Source organism: Ptychodera flava (genome assembly GCF_041260155.1).
Source record: "Ptychodera flava strain L36383 chromosome 3 unlocalized genomic scaffold, AS_Pfla_20210202 Scaffold_25__1_contigs__length_14229661_pilon, whole genome shotgun sequence".
Classification (NCBI taxonomy): Eukaryota; Metazoa; Hemichordata; class Enteropneusta; family Ptychoderidae; genus Ptychodera; species Ptychodera flava.
This window is the reverse complement of record NW_027248279.1, coordinates 10,708,350-10,730,026: the sequence shown is the minus strand read 5'-3', so window position 1 is coordinate 10,730,026 and position 21,677 is coordinate 10,708,350. Positions and strand designations below refer to the sequence as shown.

Genomic DNA, 21,677 nt, shown 5'->3' with positions numbered 1-21,677 from the left:
TTCTATCAATTGCAGGATAGTCGAAATGTATGTAAAATATCCATCGTCATACATGAAAGTCTATACCTAAAACGTTTTATTTTTCAGTTTTTCGGCTGTTTTCTTTTTTTTCAATTTTTAAAGAACAAAGAGCAGCAAGACATTACTAACTTCAAAACTCCCGCCAAATGACCACAACCTAGTGCAAAATACTTAGCAACTGACAAAGGTATTTTTCCTGTACTGATGTTAGGCTGTCAAATGAAGTGTTCTCAAGCAACAGCCATGGCTAACTCTGTTGAATCGACTAAGTCAGACAGAAGCATGGGTGTATATAAGAAAAGGTCACAAATGATAACCCATTCTGTTTGCACTAGCCAAACAAAGATAAGTTAAAATTAATGGCAGGACGCGGAGGTGGGTCAAAAGTAGCATTCACTGGGTCAAGGTTCACAAGGGACACTATAGACAAGACTCCAGCAACAGATGTTTATTATTATAACGAAGCAATCATATCAAATACTTAGGATCTGAAACAAATGTTTGAAATAAGTTTCATTGCTTCAAAAAACTCGGGCTTATAATGAAGCAAAATAATGGGCAATGTTTAAATTGTAAACAAAAATGTTGCTCTTTTCCGTTTTGATAAGAGTACTGCTTAAAAGGAAACACTCAAAATACGCTGAATTTCTTTTTTTATTACTAAATAGGCGGTGTACAGCGGTGCTGATTTTGAGCCAGCTGCAAGTGCCCCTATGGAACCATAAAAATAGTACTTTATTCACACTCTTTACCCTAACGAGATGGTAAACATCGTCATACACAAAGACCTCAAAGAAGCATCACAATGATTAGCCAAAAAAATAAAAGAAAACAAACCAACAAAAACTAAAAGTACATACATAGACGGAAACCAACTGAAAAGAATACTTGTGTGTTCCTTGTTGTTATATGTTCTTGATCTCTCAGTTGTAGACACTTGTTAATGTACATTGCTATGGGTATGTATAATTTCTTGATATTCATCATGAGTTATAATTGACTGTTATGTGATAATGATTGGAATGTGGGTTGTACTGATTGAATAGTATTGTATAATGTATCTCGTTCTGATTTATAGTATTCACAATTAAATAGGAAATGTATCTCGCCTTCAATGTGATTTTGTGAAAATCTTTTGCAAACTATTCATTGAGGGGGTTTTTATATTGTCTTCCAGTTTCTATGTGGAGTTTATGGCTACTAAGCCTGAATTTTGTTAATGTTTCTCTTAGCTGAGGTTTTTTTTTATTTCGATGAGGTATTTTTAAAGTAATATATATTTTCTTTAATATATATATATATATATTTTGAGAACTGAGCCCATTTCTACTTGTTTTCAAGTAATTTGACTGAATAAATTATGGTTATTTTGAAGAGGTCACTGTCTATACATTCATAGGACAAATTGAACAGATGAGGTAAGGTATTGTAGGAATCAACAACCAAGAATGATCAATGCCCCTAGGCAGGAAGCAAAATAAATGGAACTGACACGTAAGAGTGTCCTGACAACTATTGTTCATTTTTCCCAATATACTTCTTGACTGAAAGCCAGTAAAAATCTTGCAAGTATTTATCAGCATTAAGAATTGTCCACGTATTTCATCATATTCTTCAAGTTTATCTCACATGATAAACAGCTTTCCATTTGCTTTAATGTAAGGATGACTTCATCAAGATTTGTTCAAATAATGGTGAACTTAACCTGAGTAAATCATTAAGTAAATTTTTCAATTTTAATCATGACAACACAATTCTCACTCTGACCAACCAACCGCTAGTATGATGGCTTCTGAATTAAATACATTGTGTCTGTTCGTAGACATTACTATCTTCACTTACATATGTGAGTGAAATACGTAACGTCTACAAACGTAACCGACACAATGTGATTGTCTTTCTAATAAACTTTAATCAGATAATAAGCCGTGCACTAAATGAGGACAGCTATTGCAAACGTATTGCAAATGTCCTTGGTCATATATGAGAGAGTTATGCCTAAAATTTATTTATTTATTTATTCATTTCTTTTCAATTAAGAACAAAGAGCAGACCCAAACTTCCTCCCCTGCCAAATGACCACTACCTTGGTCAAAATACTTACGATTGACAAAGGTAGAAGGATGAGTACATGGTACGAGGTTTAGATGAAAAGTTCTGAGCTTAACTATGAAGTCCTACTGGAATGAGTTTCTATGCTATTTATTTCTCAACATAGTTCCCTTGCGGTTCACACACTTCTACCAGCGGTACTGCAGGGCTTGGATCCCTTCTTTACAGAAGGTCTCGTCTTGGTCGTCGAAAAAGTCCTGAAAGGCGGATATGACGTCACCATCATTGTCAAAATGCTTCATCCAGCTAAACCGTTTCTATCATGTTGGGGAAGAGATGGGAGTCTGAGGGTGCTAGGTCAGGGGAGTATGGTGGGTGTGGAACGAGTTTGAAGGCGCAGTCACGCACTGTTGCCATGGCAATGACTGACTTGTGGGGTGGAGCATTGTCCTGATTGAACAACACACCTTTTTCAACTTTCAAAATCGTTTTTATAGCCTCCCGTAAGTCTTTATCAGCAGTCAAATACGCAGCGAATTGAAAATAAACCAGTCAATTAGTCATCTGAAGAGTTGAAATAAATGCAAACCAAGCTTCATTCATCTGACACTGCGTTAGGCTCAAAACTTTTCATCCAACTCTCGTAAACAAAGGTCACAGACAATAACCTTTTCTGTTTGCACTTCAAGCCCAGCAAAGATAAAGCTAAAATTAATGGCAGGACGCAGAGCTGGGTCAAAAGTAGCATTCATTGGGTCAAGGTTCACAAAACTACTATCGGCCTTCGTCGATAAGACCAAACCAAAAGAAGTTTATCATTGTCAAACTAAATGTTTGACGTAAGTGTCATTGCTTCAGGAAAAAAACCGGGTTTATAACGAAGCAAATTTATTTGCAATGTTTAAATCGTAAACACCAAAAATGTTCTTTGTCATTTGATAAGAGTGCTGCTATAAACATTCAAAACACGGGGAAGTATACTAATTTGATTAACATTTTAGTGTAAATTCACAATTTGTTATTACTAAATAGGCGTTGTATAGCTCTGCCTTTCAGCTGTAAGTAGCCAGTGTGGCATTGTGCAGATTTAACTCCACACATAGATTGAAATCTCAGAGATGTTTTAAATTAAATATTTCACTTTTTTATTTTTTTAGGGGAACATCACATAAAACTACCTTGCAGAATTTTTGTGCGCTTCAACAACATCTTCTTGCTAAATTTTCTAAATGTATGATTCAATATTTTAAAACATCTAGTATATGTAAACCACATAGGAAGCTGATTGCATTGAATAATCCTGATTTAATCTTAACCAAGGCTTGTTATCACTTTACACTTTTCAAAGACTTTATTACAGGCAAGCTAAAGGGAAAACAATTACATCGAAGATCACGTTCTCTACTGAAGCATATTATTTCAACTCTGCTTTTGGCAATTATCATGCTATATGGGCAATATTGTTCTCAATACCGTGACCAATAAAAGTCAATTTGGCAGATCCCATTAAAGTTTACGTAGTTTTACAGGTTCTACCATTTACATGTATCGATGTAAGTTATAGATTTAAATATTAAAAGTCACGCCAAATAAAATATGAATGTGTACTGTGCATAGCATTGACGTAATCTATACCAATTGTTATATGTTTAACATTAGGCAATAATTTAATATTTCTCCGCTGGGAACGAGCATTCATAAAATTTTGAGTGAAGAGGATCGTTTCCTGCCATGTCGATCGCACAATACCAACAAGGAGTATGAATGAACGTTATGGTAATACAGAGAGAAGCACTTTGGAAGAGGTTTATGCAATGGTTAACGTTGCATTGAGTCATATGATTAATCAAAGTAAACCGTTAACATTTGTCGGTAACAGCCTTTATTTATTAATTTTCAGGTAATACGAGCCTAGTTTAGGGCAAGACTTGCTCTAATTTTCCTCGAACTTTAAACTATTGTCTTTCAAAATCAAGAATAAACACCTGAAGATCACTGTGCAAACTTTGTTGCTATGTGACCTATATCAGCGATATTTCATATTCAAAATGGCCGCCATCTCTGTGTTAACACTATCGGATCTTGAAACAAAACGATCCCACAAAATCGGTAGATCAGAGACGTGTTTTAAACTTTGCCGAGTTCCAATATATGTGCCCGAGGTGCATTCTACATTTAAGGCCATATGCATGTATTTCACCATATGTGATACTATTGGCCATGACAACTACTTGCCCGATGTTGCAGCTCTTTAAGCATGTATCAAGTGCAGATAAAATGCTCGCGAATTGGTAAACTAGTCATTTGAATTTTCCAGCCCAGTGTTTTGTTCCTTATAATGTGGATTGCAATGAATTTTCACGTCATGCCAGCATTTGAAAAGAATACATTTTGGTACACATTCCCCATTAGATGACAATTTTACAAAATTTTTCTGAGCATGTTCTCTTTTGAAGTATTCATGTAATGTCATTAAGTAATTACCTTTGAATCAGTTGATGCTAGATATCGTTATTTTAAAAGGCCGATATTACTAGCGACTTTGGAAGACGATAGTGGAGACGACAACAAATCATTTGACAGAAAATTCCTACCTTGCTGCGAGGTGATTTGTAAAGACGACTAATTGCAAACCTCTCAAAAGGACTTGTAGTGTTGAACTTGATGTAGCTATTTGAAACCAAATATCTGCCGTTATTTTGTTGTAGTGCCTGGTATTGTATGAAAATCAATATGGCTGACCACCAAGCGGAACAATGCCAATGTGTAGGGTTTGGTGATTGATCAAAGTCCATGCATACCATAATGTTCTTTGCCTAGTCGCCTGACGAGGTCACGCCCTGGCAACTGATAAGATGATTACTGAGGTAAACGCATTTATCTGATAGACTATTCTTCACATTTCATATTTAACATTATAAACAAGCTTTAAACATTATTTAGGTTCTTCAATTTTTATCAAACATATATGCGCTCCTTTGCCTAAGTACAGTTACACCTGATTCGTGCATGATAGGATTATCGAGTGTGGCAGCGCCACCTACCGTTACATTTAATTATTCGGTTTGCAGGGTCAACTTCATGACTATTGTGCATTTGATAGCCAAAAAGCTGTACGGAAAAAATTGAAAAATGGCAGTAATGCTTGGAATAAACTTAAATAGCCACAAAGTAAAGATGTGTTGCAATGGGGAACTTCCTATCCCCGTCCTATCTGTACCATTCAATGACTCTCATTTTGTAGTTATTAGAGCCAACGTCCTCCGTTCAGTTCTTGTGAGTTAGTTTACCTCTCTGAAGGTTTCAGCCAGTGGTTGTTTGTTGAGAGTTAAAGTTTTAAATAACATCAACGGATTTAGCGGCAAGTTACACTTTTGCTGTTATCATAAGTTCATGTTTCAAAAACAAGTAAATTTTGGCCTCACCATACAACTGAAACAATGTAGATAATAGCATTTTGCAGCATCTATTCGATAAAAGTGGTAAACCATTGGTGATAGTACGTAGTCTGGATGTAATGTTGCTTCCCTGAATGGGAGATCAAACAGGATTCTGATCTAGCATTGCCGAAAACACTGGAAATTCTACACGCTAGGTTGCTTCTGTGTACAGTTGCTACAACATCGATCATGTGTTCCCTATTCTGCTCCAAGGTGCATGTGTGAACTTTCATACACGTCAGAAGATGTATTCGGAGCTGATGTTGTTGTAATTAGTGCATGTATAAATCACATTTACAACCGAACATAATTACTTACAACAATGTTCCAAACTGTATTGACCTCCTATGATGAATAATGAACAGTTAAATCTTTAAGAATCGATCATCTTAATTTTGAAGACAAACAGCTACTGCCAGAAGTGAAGCAACAAATCATCAGTGCCTTACGTCACAGACGCGATGCTGCAGTTTCATATATTCACAAACTTATTTATACAATCAAGATATCTCAACATGGTAACGACAATATAACTTGTCACCTGTAAGGATAACGAGAACTTGCAAAAAATTTGTTCCCCCGCTTAATGAATTTGTGAGAGCCAAAATGAATCGCCAGTTGAGAAGCAGGGGATTTGTTTGCTTGATGTGTTACGGGTGGAAATGGACGAAATTGCCATCGAAATCTGGAGATGTCAATAGGCTTTAAATTGTCTAAAATGCTTGTATCTCCATCAACAGCAAAGTTTCAAGTAGTACTGGAGCCGAAAAGCCATGACGCCGTAAAACACCGACGAAAACAGACACTTGGTCTCTTCAGCACAAACTAATAAAGTATACATAAAAGTGACAATTATTTGCAGTGAAATAATTTAAGAATACCTGACCAGAGAGACTCATTGTTCGTGACGTATGCCTGGCGAGGGCAACGTTGTGCTGATGGTTGTTTGTCGGGTTCAAAGTCAATTATAATATGCTTGGCTGGAATCCGGCGATCTGATTGGCTGGAGCCAGGGTTTATATTCTCAACAAGAAGACCTGCGCGCCGCGTAACATTTTTGAGCTCGCGCAAATTTCGAACGCCAACTTGAGAGCTCAACGCGCCATAATGTCGAACAAGTCTATGGCTTCAGATTGATTTCGTTTGTTAAATTTTAGTCTAGTGCAGCTTGACGAACCAACAAATGAAGAGTTTCTGTAAGGAGCGGAGGCTATGTAACAACAACATGATTTTTTAAAGTTTTTTGAGCTTTTTGTTTAGTAAATTCTTCAAGTTCGATGTATAATCGCGATATTAGAGAGGTTCGGCTACACGTTTTACGCGAACGTGAACGCGTAACGTCACGAATTTCTGCGATGATGTCATCGACTTGTGCGTACGTTCTTCACGTACACGGAGCCGGCGTCGCGTATTTACGTGGAGACAGCTGTTTTCACGTAATTTGTAAACGTGTAAATTTATTCTCATCTTTAGGTATCAAAACATGATATAAACTGTGAATCATTCATGCACATTGTTAGTTGGATATATGATAGTGACATCCTCAAAGATATTAATGTATTTTCGTTATTTTTATGTGCAATTTCTTCGTCGATTCGCGGCATACGGGCTAACCATTGAGCTATCCCTGTGATGCGCAAACAGACAACGCGGACCCAAGCCGGGCCGAATCATTTCTTGCGCGTGCCACAAGAACGGTTGGCGTAATGCGTAGCCAAACGGACTTTTGCACGCGAACGTGTACGTCAACGCCAACGTGGATTCTACGCGTTCACGTTCACGTAAAACGTGTAGCCGAACCTCTCTATTGATGCGTTTGCGTAACCGTATGAATTCAACTGTGCACGCGCGCGCGTTCTGAAACGTTCTTTTTTAGAGTTTGTATGAGGCTGCGCGCTCCTGAACTCTCGTTCCAACTTCGGCCCTAAATAACGAAATTGCCCACTTGTTTTTAACTTTAGCATATTATAATGAGGTTATAAACGGTGCGCTCGGGTATTTGGTTGCGGATATAAGACCTCTGGGGTGAAAATTAACATATTTGGGTGAAATAATCACCTCGCTGCGCTCGGTGATTATTTCCCGCCAAATATGCTAATTTTCACCCCAGAGGTCTTATATCCGCAACCAAATACCCTCGCTTGCCGTTTATAACCTCTAAATATTTCATTTCCAATGGAACCCACCTTAACCGATTTAAATGCTGACATAAATTTTCATATTTCACCAGTTATGTGTATTAAAGGATTGTGTGTATTGATGCTCTCGGCCAACGATTTATAGAAATATCTGCATTCCTTTCGAGCATGAAATCTGTTGAAGCAAACAAGGAAATTTAAAATCAAATTTCACTGTTGCATAAACCGGTACTCGGACTGAAACTTTTCTAAGATGTCGACGAGCAGTGACTGTTGACATCTCGGCTGGTATCTCCATCAAGCATGACGTCATCAGTTGATAGCTGTAAAAGAAGAGAAATCTGGGTAGCTTTTAAAAGACAACGTGACTTTAAACAAACGGCAAAATGCTACTGCGGAGTTACTACACTATTTAATCAAAAAACGTTATTTTTGTCTTTGGACACCAATGACTGTTGAAGAGACTTTGCTGTAGACAATTCACAGAAAACGTGAACCTAAAAAGACTTGCGGCACCTGACGTCATTAGGTTTCAACTCACATGGATTCTGTACATCCTGACGGAATTTCCAGTCGATTTCCATTTTCAATGAATTCTTTGACGTCATCGTCTTCAAGAGTTTCATAAGGAATGTCACCTGACAGACAGTTTTAATATCAATTACGTGATAAATAGACTTCAACATAGATTTACGTGCGTTCATTAGTCGTGTAGATTCTGTAGTCATTTCGCCGAAACTCCAAAGTATAAATCAGCAGAATGAGAAAAATCACAGAATCAGAAGAGGTGTAGAGAGACACAGTGTCTACAATTAATCAGACTACGTATCGTACTTCTTACTTGACTGTTATTAACATTTTCCTTCCGACATCATCTTAGATCACCATGACTATCGGCAAAGAGTTGTAGAAACTCAAACGTGGCCAGGAATAGTCACCTTTGAAACATCTTCATTTTTTCCGAACACGGAAAACGTGACCGAATGTGAATATGATAAAATTATTGAACCTACCGAATGAAAATATTTCCCAGAGGAGAGCACCGAATGACCAAACATCACTTTCTGCAGTATAGGCGTTGGCTGACAGTACTTCCGGTGCAATCCATCTGATCGGTAAGTTACTCTGATCGGAGCGACAAGATAGTTATTAAAGCTATAGTCTCCCTCCAAGTAAGACATTGTATGGCTTGTAGTTACAGCAAAGGAGTGAATAATTCCAATGAGAGAAATAAAGAGGATACTTTCTGATACGATATAGTGTACCATTTTCAGTGAGTTTGTGGGACGAGTGTTTTGTTTTGTTTTGTTTCGACCGATCAAAATTACGGTTGATAGTCAGTCAATGTAAAACAAACAAACAAACAAACAAACAAACAAACAAAAACAACAAACAAACAAAAAACAGATACAAACGAGGAAACATTATCAGCACACTGTTAAGGTTAGAAGACAAGAAATAGACCTTTTTAAGCTAACAATTCTCTAGTGGTTAATAAGCTCAGAACCCCTGTAAATTATATATTTTCGGAAAGCCTAAGTATAGGGGAACATTTTTATTACCATAGTGTTACCATTATTTACATAACTATCACGTGACAGGTAATTTGCATAACCTTTCAAAAATCTGTTTTCCCTATGTTTTGTTTCAATGCTTTGAGATGTAAGGCTGAAATTTGTGTGAGTGCAAGCTGGCATAAGGATCTTCCAAAGTGTGTCTCAGAATTTTTTTAAACCTTCTTAAACAATTTTTATGCCAGAAAAACTTCCAGAGCGGTGAATTTAATCCTAGTGAATTTCTTAAAATTGTGCTAAAAAAAAAACTAAGCAAGATATAAAAAATTTAAAGAGCGTTGTGACAGCTTGCATTCCAGCAAGTTTGAGTCAGATATTTTGAAGCATTAAGACAAAACATAGAGAAAACCGATTTTTGAAAGGTTATGCAAATTACCTGTCACGTGATAGTTATGTAAATAATGGTGACACTGTGGTTACCAAAATGTTCCCCTATATCTAGGCTTTCCGAAAATATATAATTTATGGAGTTTCTGAGCTTATTAACCACCAGAGAATTGTTAGATTAAAAAGGTCAATTTCTTGTCTTGGAACCTTAAGTCTTCAAGTGTCATTTATTAAGGTTATTATTAGGTTCACTGCGTAGTGACATTACCTTCATCTTTTGTCTGTATCTTTGATCAGTAAGAACAGCACTTGACGAGCCAAGACCAGAGAGTTTACACTTCCACTGACTGTCAACAAGAAAGTTTTTTTCCCATGATCTCTCTATGGACGATCTAGAAATGAAAAGACACAGAAATAGTTGTTTTATATGATTATATGATTATCATACTCTATCAGGTTAAATAAATTTACTTAAGAACAGAGCTACAACAACTAATAAAATTAAAGCATAACAACAAACGCTGACATCGTAATAATCGAAAATGAGAATGACGTATATCATCAAACAAAGTTCAATAACACGTTCACAATGTCCACGATTTTACTTGAGCAATAGTACTCGTTTTAATGTATTTTAAATGGGCCAGGTTAAAGGCGGTGAGTGGGATTGTCCCGGAACGAGGCAACCTAACAGTTAATCACAGCTGGCTTCGACCTTAGAGTGTTCCCCAGCCTCCCTCCCTATCCTACTAGCTTCTGAATTGAATAATATTTTCTTTTTCTGCTCCGTCGTCCTTAGAATCTTTATCTTAAAACGCCTACAGTGGCGGAAATCGGCTAATAGCCAGTCAACATTGTAATAAAGTTGACCTTTGACCCCAACAGTTTTGTCTGTCTGTATATTGTCAGCATAGGCATCATTTAAATGGTACATAATGATCATCCTTTGAAAACTCAAGGAAAGTGTTTACCTCATTGTTTAAAAGACACTGCATACATTCTGCTCCACTTACTGCAAACCTCAAAAGATCAAGTTCATTGTTTTTCCGTTCACCAGTATCCCAAGTCTTCATATTTTCTAGAAGACTTCGTAACGATCCATTGGGGGCGTACTCTATGATCATGCACAGAGGATCTAACAATAAAAGGTGTTGTTTGACAAAGTCAGAAATTAGCTTCTTACACGACATTCTTGAAAAGCAAGGATATTTTCAAATTTGATATTTCCAAGACTTAGTCTTAAACACGGAACCTATGCAATTTAAAGAAAACATTGTAAAAGTAAATCGGAATAGTTTTGTTAATTTCACTATGCTGAAAAATCAAGTTGTCCTTTGTTGTTCTGATGTATTTACAGGTATATACTGTATTTACTTGTGCCAACTGATCAAAACACGATTACAGAGTTATTGACAAGCTGTAGGATTAGACTTGGAAATTATGGTGAAGAGAAAATAGTCTATATCAAATCCTACCTTCCTCAGTGCAACAGCCAAGAATTCGTATCACTCTCTTCACTTGAGACAGCGTCCCCATCACCTCTATTTCCTGTTTGAAGACACTGTTATCTCCTGTAAAGATAATAACCTTGAGTATTTTACTAATATCTGTTACCCTAAAGTTCAATCGATATACAGGCATAGATTATATGATATTCCTCGATATTTCCCCAATTTTTTGGATCTAATTAATGGCATGCATTCTTCCATTTTGTCAGAGTATAAGTTTCTAAAGTTTAAAAAAGGTTTACCTTTGGCAACTTTAATGATGACGTCACTTACTCCATCTTTGCCGCCAATAAACCAGGCTTCCCCCTTCACTATCTTACTGAATTGTCCCTCGTTTAGCGTCTCCTTTAGAAACAGGCGATTTCTTGGAAATTCCAAAATGGCGTCACCGGCCTTTAAGTAGTCATCTCGTTCCTTCACACAATCTTCAAGACTTACGTATGTAGGTTCTGTATGTATGTTTATATACTCAGGACTCTCAGCTACATCATTGCCACGAATTCGTAACTGTGTGGAAAACATCGTTAACAAGGGTGTAAGAATCACCAGACTTCGAGGTTAATATGAATTTCAATACCAACTCTTCCTTGTGAACGACAAATCAATAAAAGTGTTTATTTTCCAGCTTTATGAATACAGTAGTTACACGCGAATAACATGTCCCTTGTTCTTTGCATAATGCTAATTACTCTTAAAGAAGCGTAGAAACTTTTAAATAATAACATAACCAATAAAATATTTACATTTTTCTGTTGTCACGACCACATACGTACCACAATCAATTTTTTATCACCTTATCCCAATAAAAAATTTCTAATGTATAGCGCCGCCTACGATTCTTTTTAAGTCTACAATTTGAAGTACTATTTTGGTTTCTATATTTTACTGATTATACAGCACTCGATGGTTGGTACGTTGCTTGCACAGAATCAATCTGGCAAACCGAGATTTCGAGATGACGTTGTTTTTTTGTATGTTCGCCTCAATAATTGTTCCTATTTATCTTTCAGTGTGCATCAGGCATCGTTTATTTTCATTCTATGCAACTTGCATGGCTTTGCTGTGACAAAGGTCAGCCAATGAGAAAGTTACGAGTTGACTAAAGATAAAGCATTGTCGTTTCCTGTTAATGTTAATTTCATAAAAGATATTCTCCGTCGCTGATCTAACAATGCAGACAAACAATAAGCGTCATATTCATTAAACTGCTCACTGCAGATTCTCTTTGGAAGAATATGTTTCTGAAAGTGTCGCTTGTGTACATTTAGATTTTTCACATTGACACCCCTTTCTCCTTTTTTGGCTTAAAATGCTAAAGTTACAAGAAATAATAATATCATTGCCTCAAAACTATCCACTATCTTCGGGCCGTACCTCAAAACGTACATCTAGCGTCGTACTATGTTTGCCATGGAGTCACTTCATTCGTATGTTCTGTGCCCAATAATGGCACACAGCTATAAGTCTCCTGTACACTGGCCAGATGCAAACTATCTAGCTCCGCCTAAATGGATCACGTACGGTCGTTGGTGACGTATTCATTAAGGACGGAGTCTTTTCACAGCAAAATGAGAAGTTTTATAGCTTTGACAGCAAATCAGAACACGTAGCTCGAATAAAGTTATATAGTATGATACCAAAGAATCCACATTGCAATAACGGAGTCTTGCGCTTCTATTTTCAAATCATTGAATTGGCTGAAGCTTCACAAGACTATGTTGGTAATAGAATTACCTGACATAGAAACGATGACAGACGAAGTCCTCTGTACCACAGGAAAATTATCATCATAACAATTGTGGCCAACAAAATTGCCGATAGGCATCCCAGAACAACGGACACAGTGATGCTGCACTCACAGGCTTCACCTGGAGTATCTAAAACGAAGGTAGGAATATGGAGTGTTTACATACAACAATATACACAAATTGCTCTGTTTATTTTTCGCACTTTTTCGTTTTATCCAGTCCGACCAACCTTATCAAAAGAATATCGAAAGGAAGGTTACATCCGTCGCCACTTTGAATCAATTTTCATCACTAGAAGAGTCTTTGCATTAAAAAAGAAACAAGGTTTACAGACTGTAGGACTATTTCAGCTCTGAGGAGACACAAACAGTAATAATATAAAGGCACTGTTTGTGATCCATTGGATCGCCTTTGTTCTAGTTTGTAAGAGGATTGCGGAGGTGTAATTGCCTTTTGTATTCCATTGAAATTGTAATCCAACAAGTAAATTTTCTGATGAGACAATTTGATGCCAACAGAGGCCTAAGAAGACTTCTGTCTGAAGATTGCAGAATGCATGAAACTAAAGCAACATAAATTACCACTTTGCACCTTAAGCGATCAGTGCTATAATTTATAATGCTCTCCTTTTCCGCATCGAGCACTGTAATTTCCCACTAGGACATCAATGCGATATATATATATTATATATATATATATATATATATATATATATGTAATATATATATGTATATGTATATATATATACATATTATATATTATATATATGTATATATATATATATATATGTATATGTATATACATATTATATATATATATATATATATATATATATATATATATATATATATATATATATATATATATATATATATATATATATATATATATAGACAACTTTTCTGTGTTGTAATTATTATGTTTCGAGACAAGGTCACGGAAAATATCGCTTGAATATGTTCAAGTTTATGTATAAGTCGCTTTCGTAAATCAAACCTTAGTAATTGGTGTAACTTATGACTTTGTTTTCCTCGGCCAATCATATCGTACTCGTCCAAAAACTAATCTAAGACATAAAAATCATAGCTCAAACTCATATATTACTAGGGAGGGACTTCTGAAGCCACTTTACATAACCTGGAAGTTATATTTTCCGTCTCTTTTGTCTCAAACCACAATAATTAAATCATAGATCAGTTGCTACCTGGATACATCGCTCTCGTGCGTGTCGAAACATCTTGCTTTTTTGAAAGGGATTTCCCCAGAAAGTGTGCGGCCGGCCGGAAGAGAGCCCCACAGAGCAGTCTTAGTAATCGAGACGATGCAGTCCCTGGCCAATCTAACATGAATCCCAAGACTAGTCTCTTTTAGCAGGGAAGAACAATAGTATGATCTTTTTAAGTTAGGAATACATATTGTTCACATCCGGATTTAAAAAATATCGATGAATAGATCGTCAATCGTCAACCGTCATGTCAACATCACTATATTACATGTATGGTGGAATATGTTGCACTTATATGTACCCTTGTGTAAATGTTTTACTTAGAGCTCGTTTTTATTTGTAATGAGCAGCGACCCAAAGGAATGCGAATATTTACGTCGATCGATATGCAGCTTATCACATGTGTGCGTCTCAATTTGACATGTCGTTTAAGCGACCCAAGATACGTTTGTGGTGACAAGCACATACTTATAGTTTGCCAATTATATATTGATTTGTTCTTCCAGCTACTCTCTTCGGACTTAGAATATTGACGATATCCGTACAAAAAGGTGATCTACATTTCTCAACATGATCTGTGCCGGCATTGTTAACGATAAGGTAATAACGAAATAAACTTACGTTGCACATTCATTAAAATCTGCACACTTCTTGTCTTTACGCTTTTATGTTGAAATGCTTGACACTTTAGATAGTGCTGGTCATCAGAAGCGTAAATAGGTAAAGAAGAACACTTGCGGTGTCGTAGAGTTTGGTATCATCGCCAGGTTTTGTCTTCGTGTTTTCACTAAAACGTGTGATGTCATTGTCTCCTGTTTGCCTCAACATCAGTTGGGGTTTCCCGGATGTTGCTTTGCAAGAAATGATATCTCCAGTACCAGATTTGACAGTTGTTATCTTGCCAATGTTATTAATGGTAACACTTTTCACTTGATCTGAAAATAGTACACAGTATAATAAAACGAAGGATGCACGATTCATATTAAGGATGGAATAAATTGATTTAGGTAGCACTTTGGTTTACCTCTCTTACTACATTGGTTCAGTTTGTTTCATTTTCTAAAATTATCGAATACATAACCAAGAGTGCAAAAGGTTTGAAATATTTTAATATATCTTTAAGAGATAATGTAAAATTCCTGGTACAGGATTATATTATATATATATATATATATATATATATATATATATATATATATATATATATATATATATATATATATATATATAATATATATATATATATATATATTCAGATCACAAAAAGAAACCCCGGTCGCCATACATTTAAATTCTGATCAACACAGTATCAGTGATATTTCAGTAATTGGCATCATACAAGTCAATAAACAGGATGACAGACTACGCAAACATTTAGAATCACAATGGATCAAAAAACTTGACACACTGTCCCAAGCTGGCCTAAATATTCGCCCAAAATTTACATAGCCTTCAATAGCGCCCCCACATATCAGCTTTTGAGTATTTAAAGGGAACCCCTGAACTTCAGCGCGCCAGTTTCGAGCTCTCTGTGTCGGTCCAGACAGTTTTGACCGTACCCACAGCCTCGAGGTCAGTCTCTCTCCTGTCATTTATGTACATCTACAGATTTTCAGATACTTGTAACTCCACATTGCTCGTTTTCTTATACAATTCGACCATTATTTTCGTACTTTTCATTGTAGAAAACACCTGAAGAAGCTCTAATTTAGAGCGAAACGTTGTGTTTGAGGTACAATAAATACGTTTGGAACCTAACAACCAGGTGTGGTAGTATGTGTCAACCTACGTTTCTTCTGTCTTCACCCCACTCCACGCTCCACTGAGGATCACCTGATTTCCTACAGTTTCTTATATAATAGTGTATTGACCACAAGTAGGTTAACGTTAATTAGCAAATCATACGTTCATATATTATAAACAGTAATCTAACTCACTTAAAACAAAAGTCTTGCATGAGGAGGTGTAGGATGACCATCGGTAAAAGGCCAGCAGTCGTAGTGTGCATCGTCACCCAATGTTGCTGATCTCACAGTAAGTTTGAAGAAATCATTGCCTTGTCTACTCCTTTCAATGAGATATTCTGTTTCATAATCTCCTATATATGTACAACTTTTACCGGAATTATAACACCGTCCAATGGCAGACCAAGTGTTACCACCATCTCTACTTCTTCCCCAGAAAACGGTTTGCAGACGATCGCCGACATCCCAGATAACAGAACAGGTGAATGAAGCAGACATTCCTGGTTTCAAGTACAACACCTCCGTTGGTCCAACAACTCTCATATCGGCGTCTGATTGAAAAACTACTGAATAAATATGAGAAATGTTCTGTCAGTAAAGAAAACTTATATAATACTTAAACATGAGGTATTGATTTTTAAACATAGCCAGTAATTTTATATTTTATATTTCGTTCAACACTGATAATTGATGTTATATCACTCGGCTGCACACATAAGTCACAAAGTTTAAATTTGTAATATACCTGATCGCGAAATATGTCGAACGAAGTAATCCACAAAAGTGACAGCAGCACAAGAACCGACGAATATGAAACGTACCGATGTATCTTGTATAGGATAGCAAGGCCTTTGAAATTATTTAACCGTTTATACTTGAAAATTAAGGTTCCAAGACAAGAAAGTGACCTTTTTCAAGCTGACAATTATCTGTGGTTACTAACCTCAGAACCCCCGTAAATTATAGTCGGAGTTATTTTCGGAAAGCTTAGATATAGGGAGACATTGTGGTTACCATAGTATCACTATAATTTACATAAATATCACGTGATAGGTAATTTGCATAACCTTACAAAATCGGTTTTCCCTCTGTTTTGTTTCAATGCTGTGAGATATGTGGCTGAAATTTGTGTTACTGCAAGCTGTCCCAAGGATGTTCCAAAGTGTGTCTCTGAAGTTTTTAAACCTTCTTAAACATTTTTATGCCAGAAAAACGCCAGAGCGGTGAATTTAACTCGAGTTGATTTCTTTAAAAATTGTGTTCCAAAAAAAATTCAGCTAGATATTTAAAATCTGAGACACGCTTTGGAAGAGCATTGTGAGACAAAACATAGCAAAAACCGATTTTTGAAAGGTTATGCAAATTACCTTTCATGTGATAGTTATGTAAAAATAGTGACACTGTTGTTACCAAATGTTCCCTATATCTAGGATTTCAGAAGATATATAATTTACGGGGGGTCTGAGCTTATCAACCACGAGAGAATTGTTAGATAAAAAGGTCAGTTTCTTGTCTTGGAACCCAAATTTAAATACATGTTAAACACGATCTATGTTATACCCTCGTTAGTTAGGAATACTTTTGTTCGCACACAGATTGAAAAGAAGACGGATTGATAGACCTTGTACATGCGCAAATGTCAACATTAATTTAACACTATATGGTGAAAAATGCAGCACTTATGTATGCCTGTACAATATTTGTTAATGTTTCGGTTAGGACTCGTTTTCATTTCTATAAGCAGTGATGTCAAACAATGCGAATATTTACGTCGATCGGGCTGATTCTTATCACATTAGTGTGGGTCAACTACTTGACACATCGGCTAAAACAGTGTTGGAAACTGGCCAAAATATTTGCCAGACATCAGGACTGGTAACTTTCAAAACTTGCCTGTCCTGCCAGAAAGTTGCCTGTCCTGAATTTTTGACAATTCCATTCATTCAAAAAACACAAAATCATTATGTACTTCAAACTGTAAACAACTTTATTTTCAACATGAGTATAAACTATGATCTTACAAACTGTTCTGAATTCCACTGTTTGAAATGAATTCTAATCCGGACTTGAATACTAAATTTCTACAATAACAATGCTGATAACACTCTGACTAATTAATTAGTTAATTCAAACACACTTTGCCCGTATCACTCAAGCAGTTAAAAGGTTTCACGATAGCAGTTTTAACAACAGGGAAACAGTTTTTTTTTTAATTTGTCTCCATTCTTGCCACTTTATCGTATAAAACCAGGATGCAATCTGTCATCGAATTGGTACTACAATCAACCAAACTGAAAAGATTGCTGAGCAATACAGAAAACATCATCTGGCAAAGAAAATCAAAAACTGAGAGAGCTGCCATATAAGTAATCAAAGTTGGCGGCATGAATTGAATAAACCAGTACTCTCCTCAGACCAAACCGATTTCAAAAGCCTTTTACAGCAAATATTGTTAACGAAACCATGAAACCTGGGAATGACTAAACACAGAGAAACAAAATTTATTTCTCGAAGCAGCCCTTCACAACATGCTTTTCAAACACCAGAAAGCAGGCACCAATATCGACCCTAAATCTATTAAAAAGTCCACGAAAAATTGACACAAAACTAAAAGTTCGGATAATCGATTTAAATGCCTAAAACAAACTAATCGTTGACAGATTAGTACAACATTTACTGTTAACATAACGAGCACTAGCAACGCTCAAAATATGCCCTAAAACAAAAATCCTTATAAGCGTCCAGAAACTCCGGTCGATGCTGGGTCATGTTAATTATAATATGACACCACACACCGGATCGCTCACTATAGAGTCAGTCAATAGTGGCTAACTCTCTCAATAACGAATCTGGCTTCTCCTCCTCGAGGACGAAGCACACTGCAGCATCAATAAAAATGAAGCAGTAGCTCTGGAGTTTTATAAAGCATAAACCATTTCAAGCTTGAGGAACAATAACTGAATATGAACAATTGTACAGTATACATGACCTTCTGATTAAAGGAAGTACTGGTATGCTGAAATTGAAATTGCTCACCAGTGTTTTCCAGAAATGTGTAAATCTGAATGTATGGATTTTGTCAAAATACCACAAGAAGAGAGACAGCCTGCAAACATTTTACTATTATCGTTTGCGTATAGAAAACTCATAACAATGAAAAAATGTGTAGAGAATCAATCCAATGCGTAATATTATTACGCATTGGATCGACTCTCTACACATTTTTCATTGTTATGAGTTTTCTATATACGCATGTTTTATTCGTAAATGCGAACACTGTTATATTGAATTATCTTACCAATGTTTTTCTTAACAAAAGCGAATGTGTTTTGATTAGAATTGAATGAGTGTGATGGTTTTGGGGAAACTACTATGTGGTAATGAAGAATGGGAAATGGGCAATGAAATGAGCAGACAACAGGTGATTTAAGATTAAATGTTACATCTTCACTGCAAATAAAACCATAAGTGTGTCATAAATAATACAAACAAAACAAAATCATGTTTGTTTGTTTTGTTGTATGTGAGCCACGTCTAAGACACACAACAAAAGTACTGTTTCAGTCTGTAAATGTCACCTCAGATACCACCAGAGAAAACCATTTCCACTCCAAAATTTCATTTTTCGCCATGCGAGAGGGGGGAAACCTCCTTCTCGCGCTCTCCTCCCCCCCTCGTTCGCTACGCTCACTCGCCACTCAGTCGCTTCGCTCCCTCGCAGTCCACCGTCTACTTTCTTAAATTACCCGGCTACTTTCAATGTAAGGACAACACTGATAAGTAAATGCCATAAATGTACATTATTTTACAAATATGTTTTTGTAAAGCAAATCAAAAATGTACATGTATTTACATATCTTTATTTAGTTTCTTGAATATAGTCTGTGTGCGATAGAACAGCATCTTGTTACTGGGTGTGAAAAACCAAGCAAACAAACATTGCACCGAAATTTGGTAAAAAAAAATATATCTCGAAGAAGGAAAGTGAAAAAAAAAAGTTGCCAGCATATGCCCTGTAGAAAAAAATAATTCATGGTGAAGCACGTGGGAAAAAAAATAATGGCTCTCCACCAATCTTCCAAGCCCCCCCCCCCAGGATATCAAATGGTCCACCCCTTAGTGTGAGATTTACTAGTATGAGCGACTTCCTGTTTACCCGTGTTTACATGTCTCGCTTGCATTGCGTTCCGGTGTCACACAGTTGCACAGTTTCAGCAGCATAAGCGCGTCGAAGTCGGACGTATTGGTATACTACATTTCGTTTATTTTACACAACATCTAGAAGCAGCTGATCGATGAGATTACTGGGTATGCCGTATGGGCTACTATCAAGAGCCCGACACACGGACGTGGAAGTACAATTTCTCCCCCGTCCGACTGAAAAGTTACCCGTCTCGGACGGGAGGACGGGCGGTAGTTTCCAACGCTGTCATATGGCTAAAATGTCTCGTTTATGTTCGTGCAAGCAAATAGGGTCTGGTGTTTAGCCAATAAAATGTTGTGGTATTCGAGCCACTCGCCGTCTTAGAATATTGGCGATAGCCATTCAGTTGGATTATATACATCGAGTACGACTCGAATTGCTACATTGGAGAGGAAGACGAACATTTATGAAATACAAGTTACACAAATTACTACACGTAACAACTCCCAAATATATAGATGGAAGATATCGGTTATGCTAAAACTTGGCATGATATGACTCCAATATTACGAATACATAATCATTACTCACCGCACCACATCATCAACGACAATGTTACAATGACAGACATGACGATAGATGATTCCCTAAAAACGGGTTCTTCGGGTAAAAATAAGCATCACATTCTGGCTTCGAATCTTAGCGTGATTTAAAATGTCACCTGCATACTGTGACTGGTTTGCTCGATGTAAGTGCGTGGGCTAACCTTTCGGTCCAGTCAGATTAGTTTTGTAGATAATACAATACAAAAGAAATGAGTGTCATTTTAGGTAAACTATTTTCCTCTCGTATAAAAGGTATCGAAACTGCTTCCATGTCGTCAATGATGACGGCGAAGTTGTACTGTGTATTGCTGACAATATGTGAACAGATCCGAAAATATATTGGTAGCATATCAGACAAGACTTTTGTGGTTTAGAAACTTAACTATGTTGTGACACTGACTAGTAGTTTCGAATTAGTGTTTACGATGTGTATACTTAGAAACTTGTCAAAACATGTGCGACTTTTGAGTATCGTATTTTATCTAATAAGCCCACAGTCCAAAGTATCATTCATGTGATTTCGATATACTTGGTTACTCAACGTTGTGTTTCTATGCAGAATTTGCAAACACTCTGCTATGATCGATTCCCCAAGTGGACTATACATTCAATATTTCGTACGACATTTCGTGACATTTTCTTGGTCAATTTCAATGGATCTCACAATGTTTGACTGGACGTAGCATGCGTTGGATAGGACTAGGAGGAATGAGGGCGCTCTCCACGAATCGATGCAATCGATGTCAACACGTCCGCTTAAAATCAATGGGAAACTGTAGCGAAACAAACCGAACAAATGCATTTTTTGAATGGACATTAAAAAGTAACATACACTTTGGAATGCACACACTGTTGGTGAATTTATTGAAACAAGGAATATTTTCTCATATTAAAAGGCTGTGTGAATCTTCTTTTGGAAAGAACGGTGACTAAGGCCGTGTAATTGTTGGAAATACTTTATGAAGATATTGTTTTGCTTTAAACACATGATATGTAGTTTCGGGTTGCTCGGCATTCTTGTGTTATGCTTAATTGATTTTGATAACATGCTTAATAGTTTGAAATCAGAGTTTTGTCAAGCCATGCATGGTTGTGCAAGCCCTTATAAAATACCAAACAACCTTATCGTCTAATGATGATTTGAACAACA

At 36.5% G+C, this 21,677-nt stretch overlaps 1 protein-coding gene across 1 annotated transcript; it reads right to left on the bottom strand.

Annotated features, from left to right (window-relative positions):
• Positions 1–7,899: 7,899 nt before the first annotated feature.
• LOC139125418 (tyrosine kinase receptor Cad96Ca-like) lies at positions 7,900–12,848 on the bottom strand. Its single transcript, XM_070691503.1, has 5 exons — positions 12,795–12,848; positions 11,303–11,567; positions 11,028–11,123; positions 10,524–10,687; positions 7,900–7,974 (listed from the first exon to the last, which is right to left on the bottom strand). Exons 1-5 carry the CDS (start codon positions 12,846–12,848, stop codon positions 7,900–7,902), a joined length of 654 nt encoding a protein of 217 aa, XP_070547604.1.
• Positions 12,849–21,677: the final 8,829 nt, after the last annotated feature.

What these genes read in the sequence shown, in the direction of transcription:
- LOC139125418 (XM_070691503.1), bottom strand. Translation starts at nt 12,848, where the DNA reads ATGATAATTTTCCTGTGGTACAGAGGACTTCGTCTGTCATCGTTTCTA. An exon ending in TGTCATCGTTTCTATGTCAG is followed by an intron (nt 11,568 to 12,794) that starts GTAATTCTATTA and finishes TTTTCCACACAG; the next exon opens with TTACGAATTCGTGGCAATGA. An exon ending in CATCATTAAAGTTGCCAAAG is followed by an intron (nt 11,124 to 11,302) that starts GTAAACCTTTTT and finishes TTATCTTTACAG; the next exon opens with GAGATAACAGTGTCTTCAAA.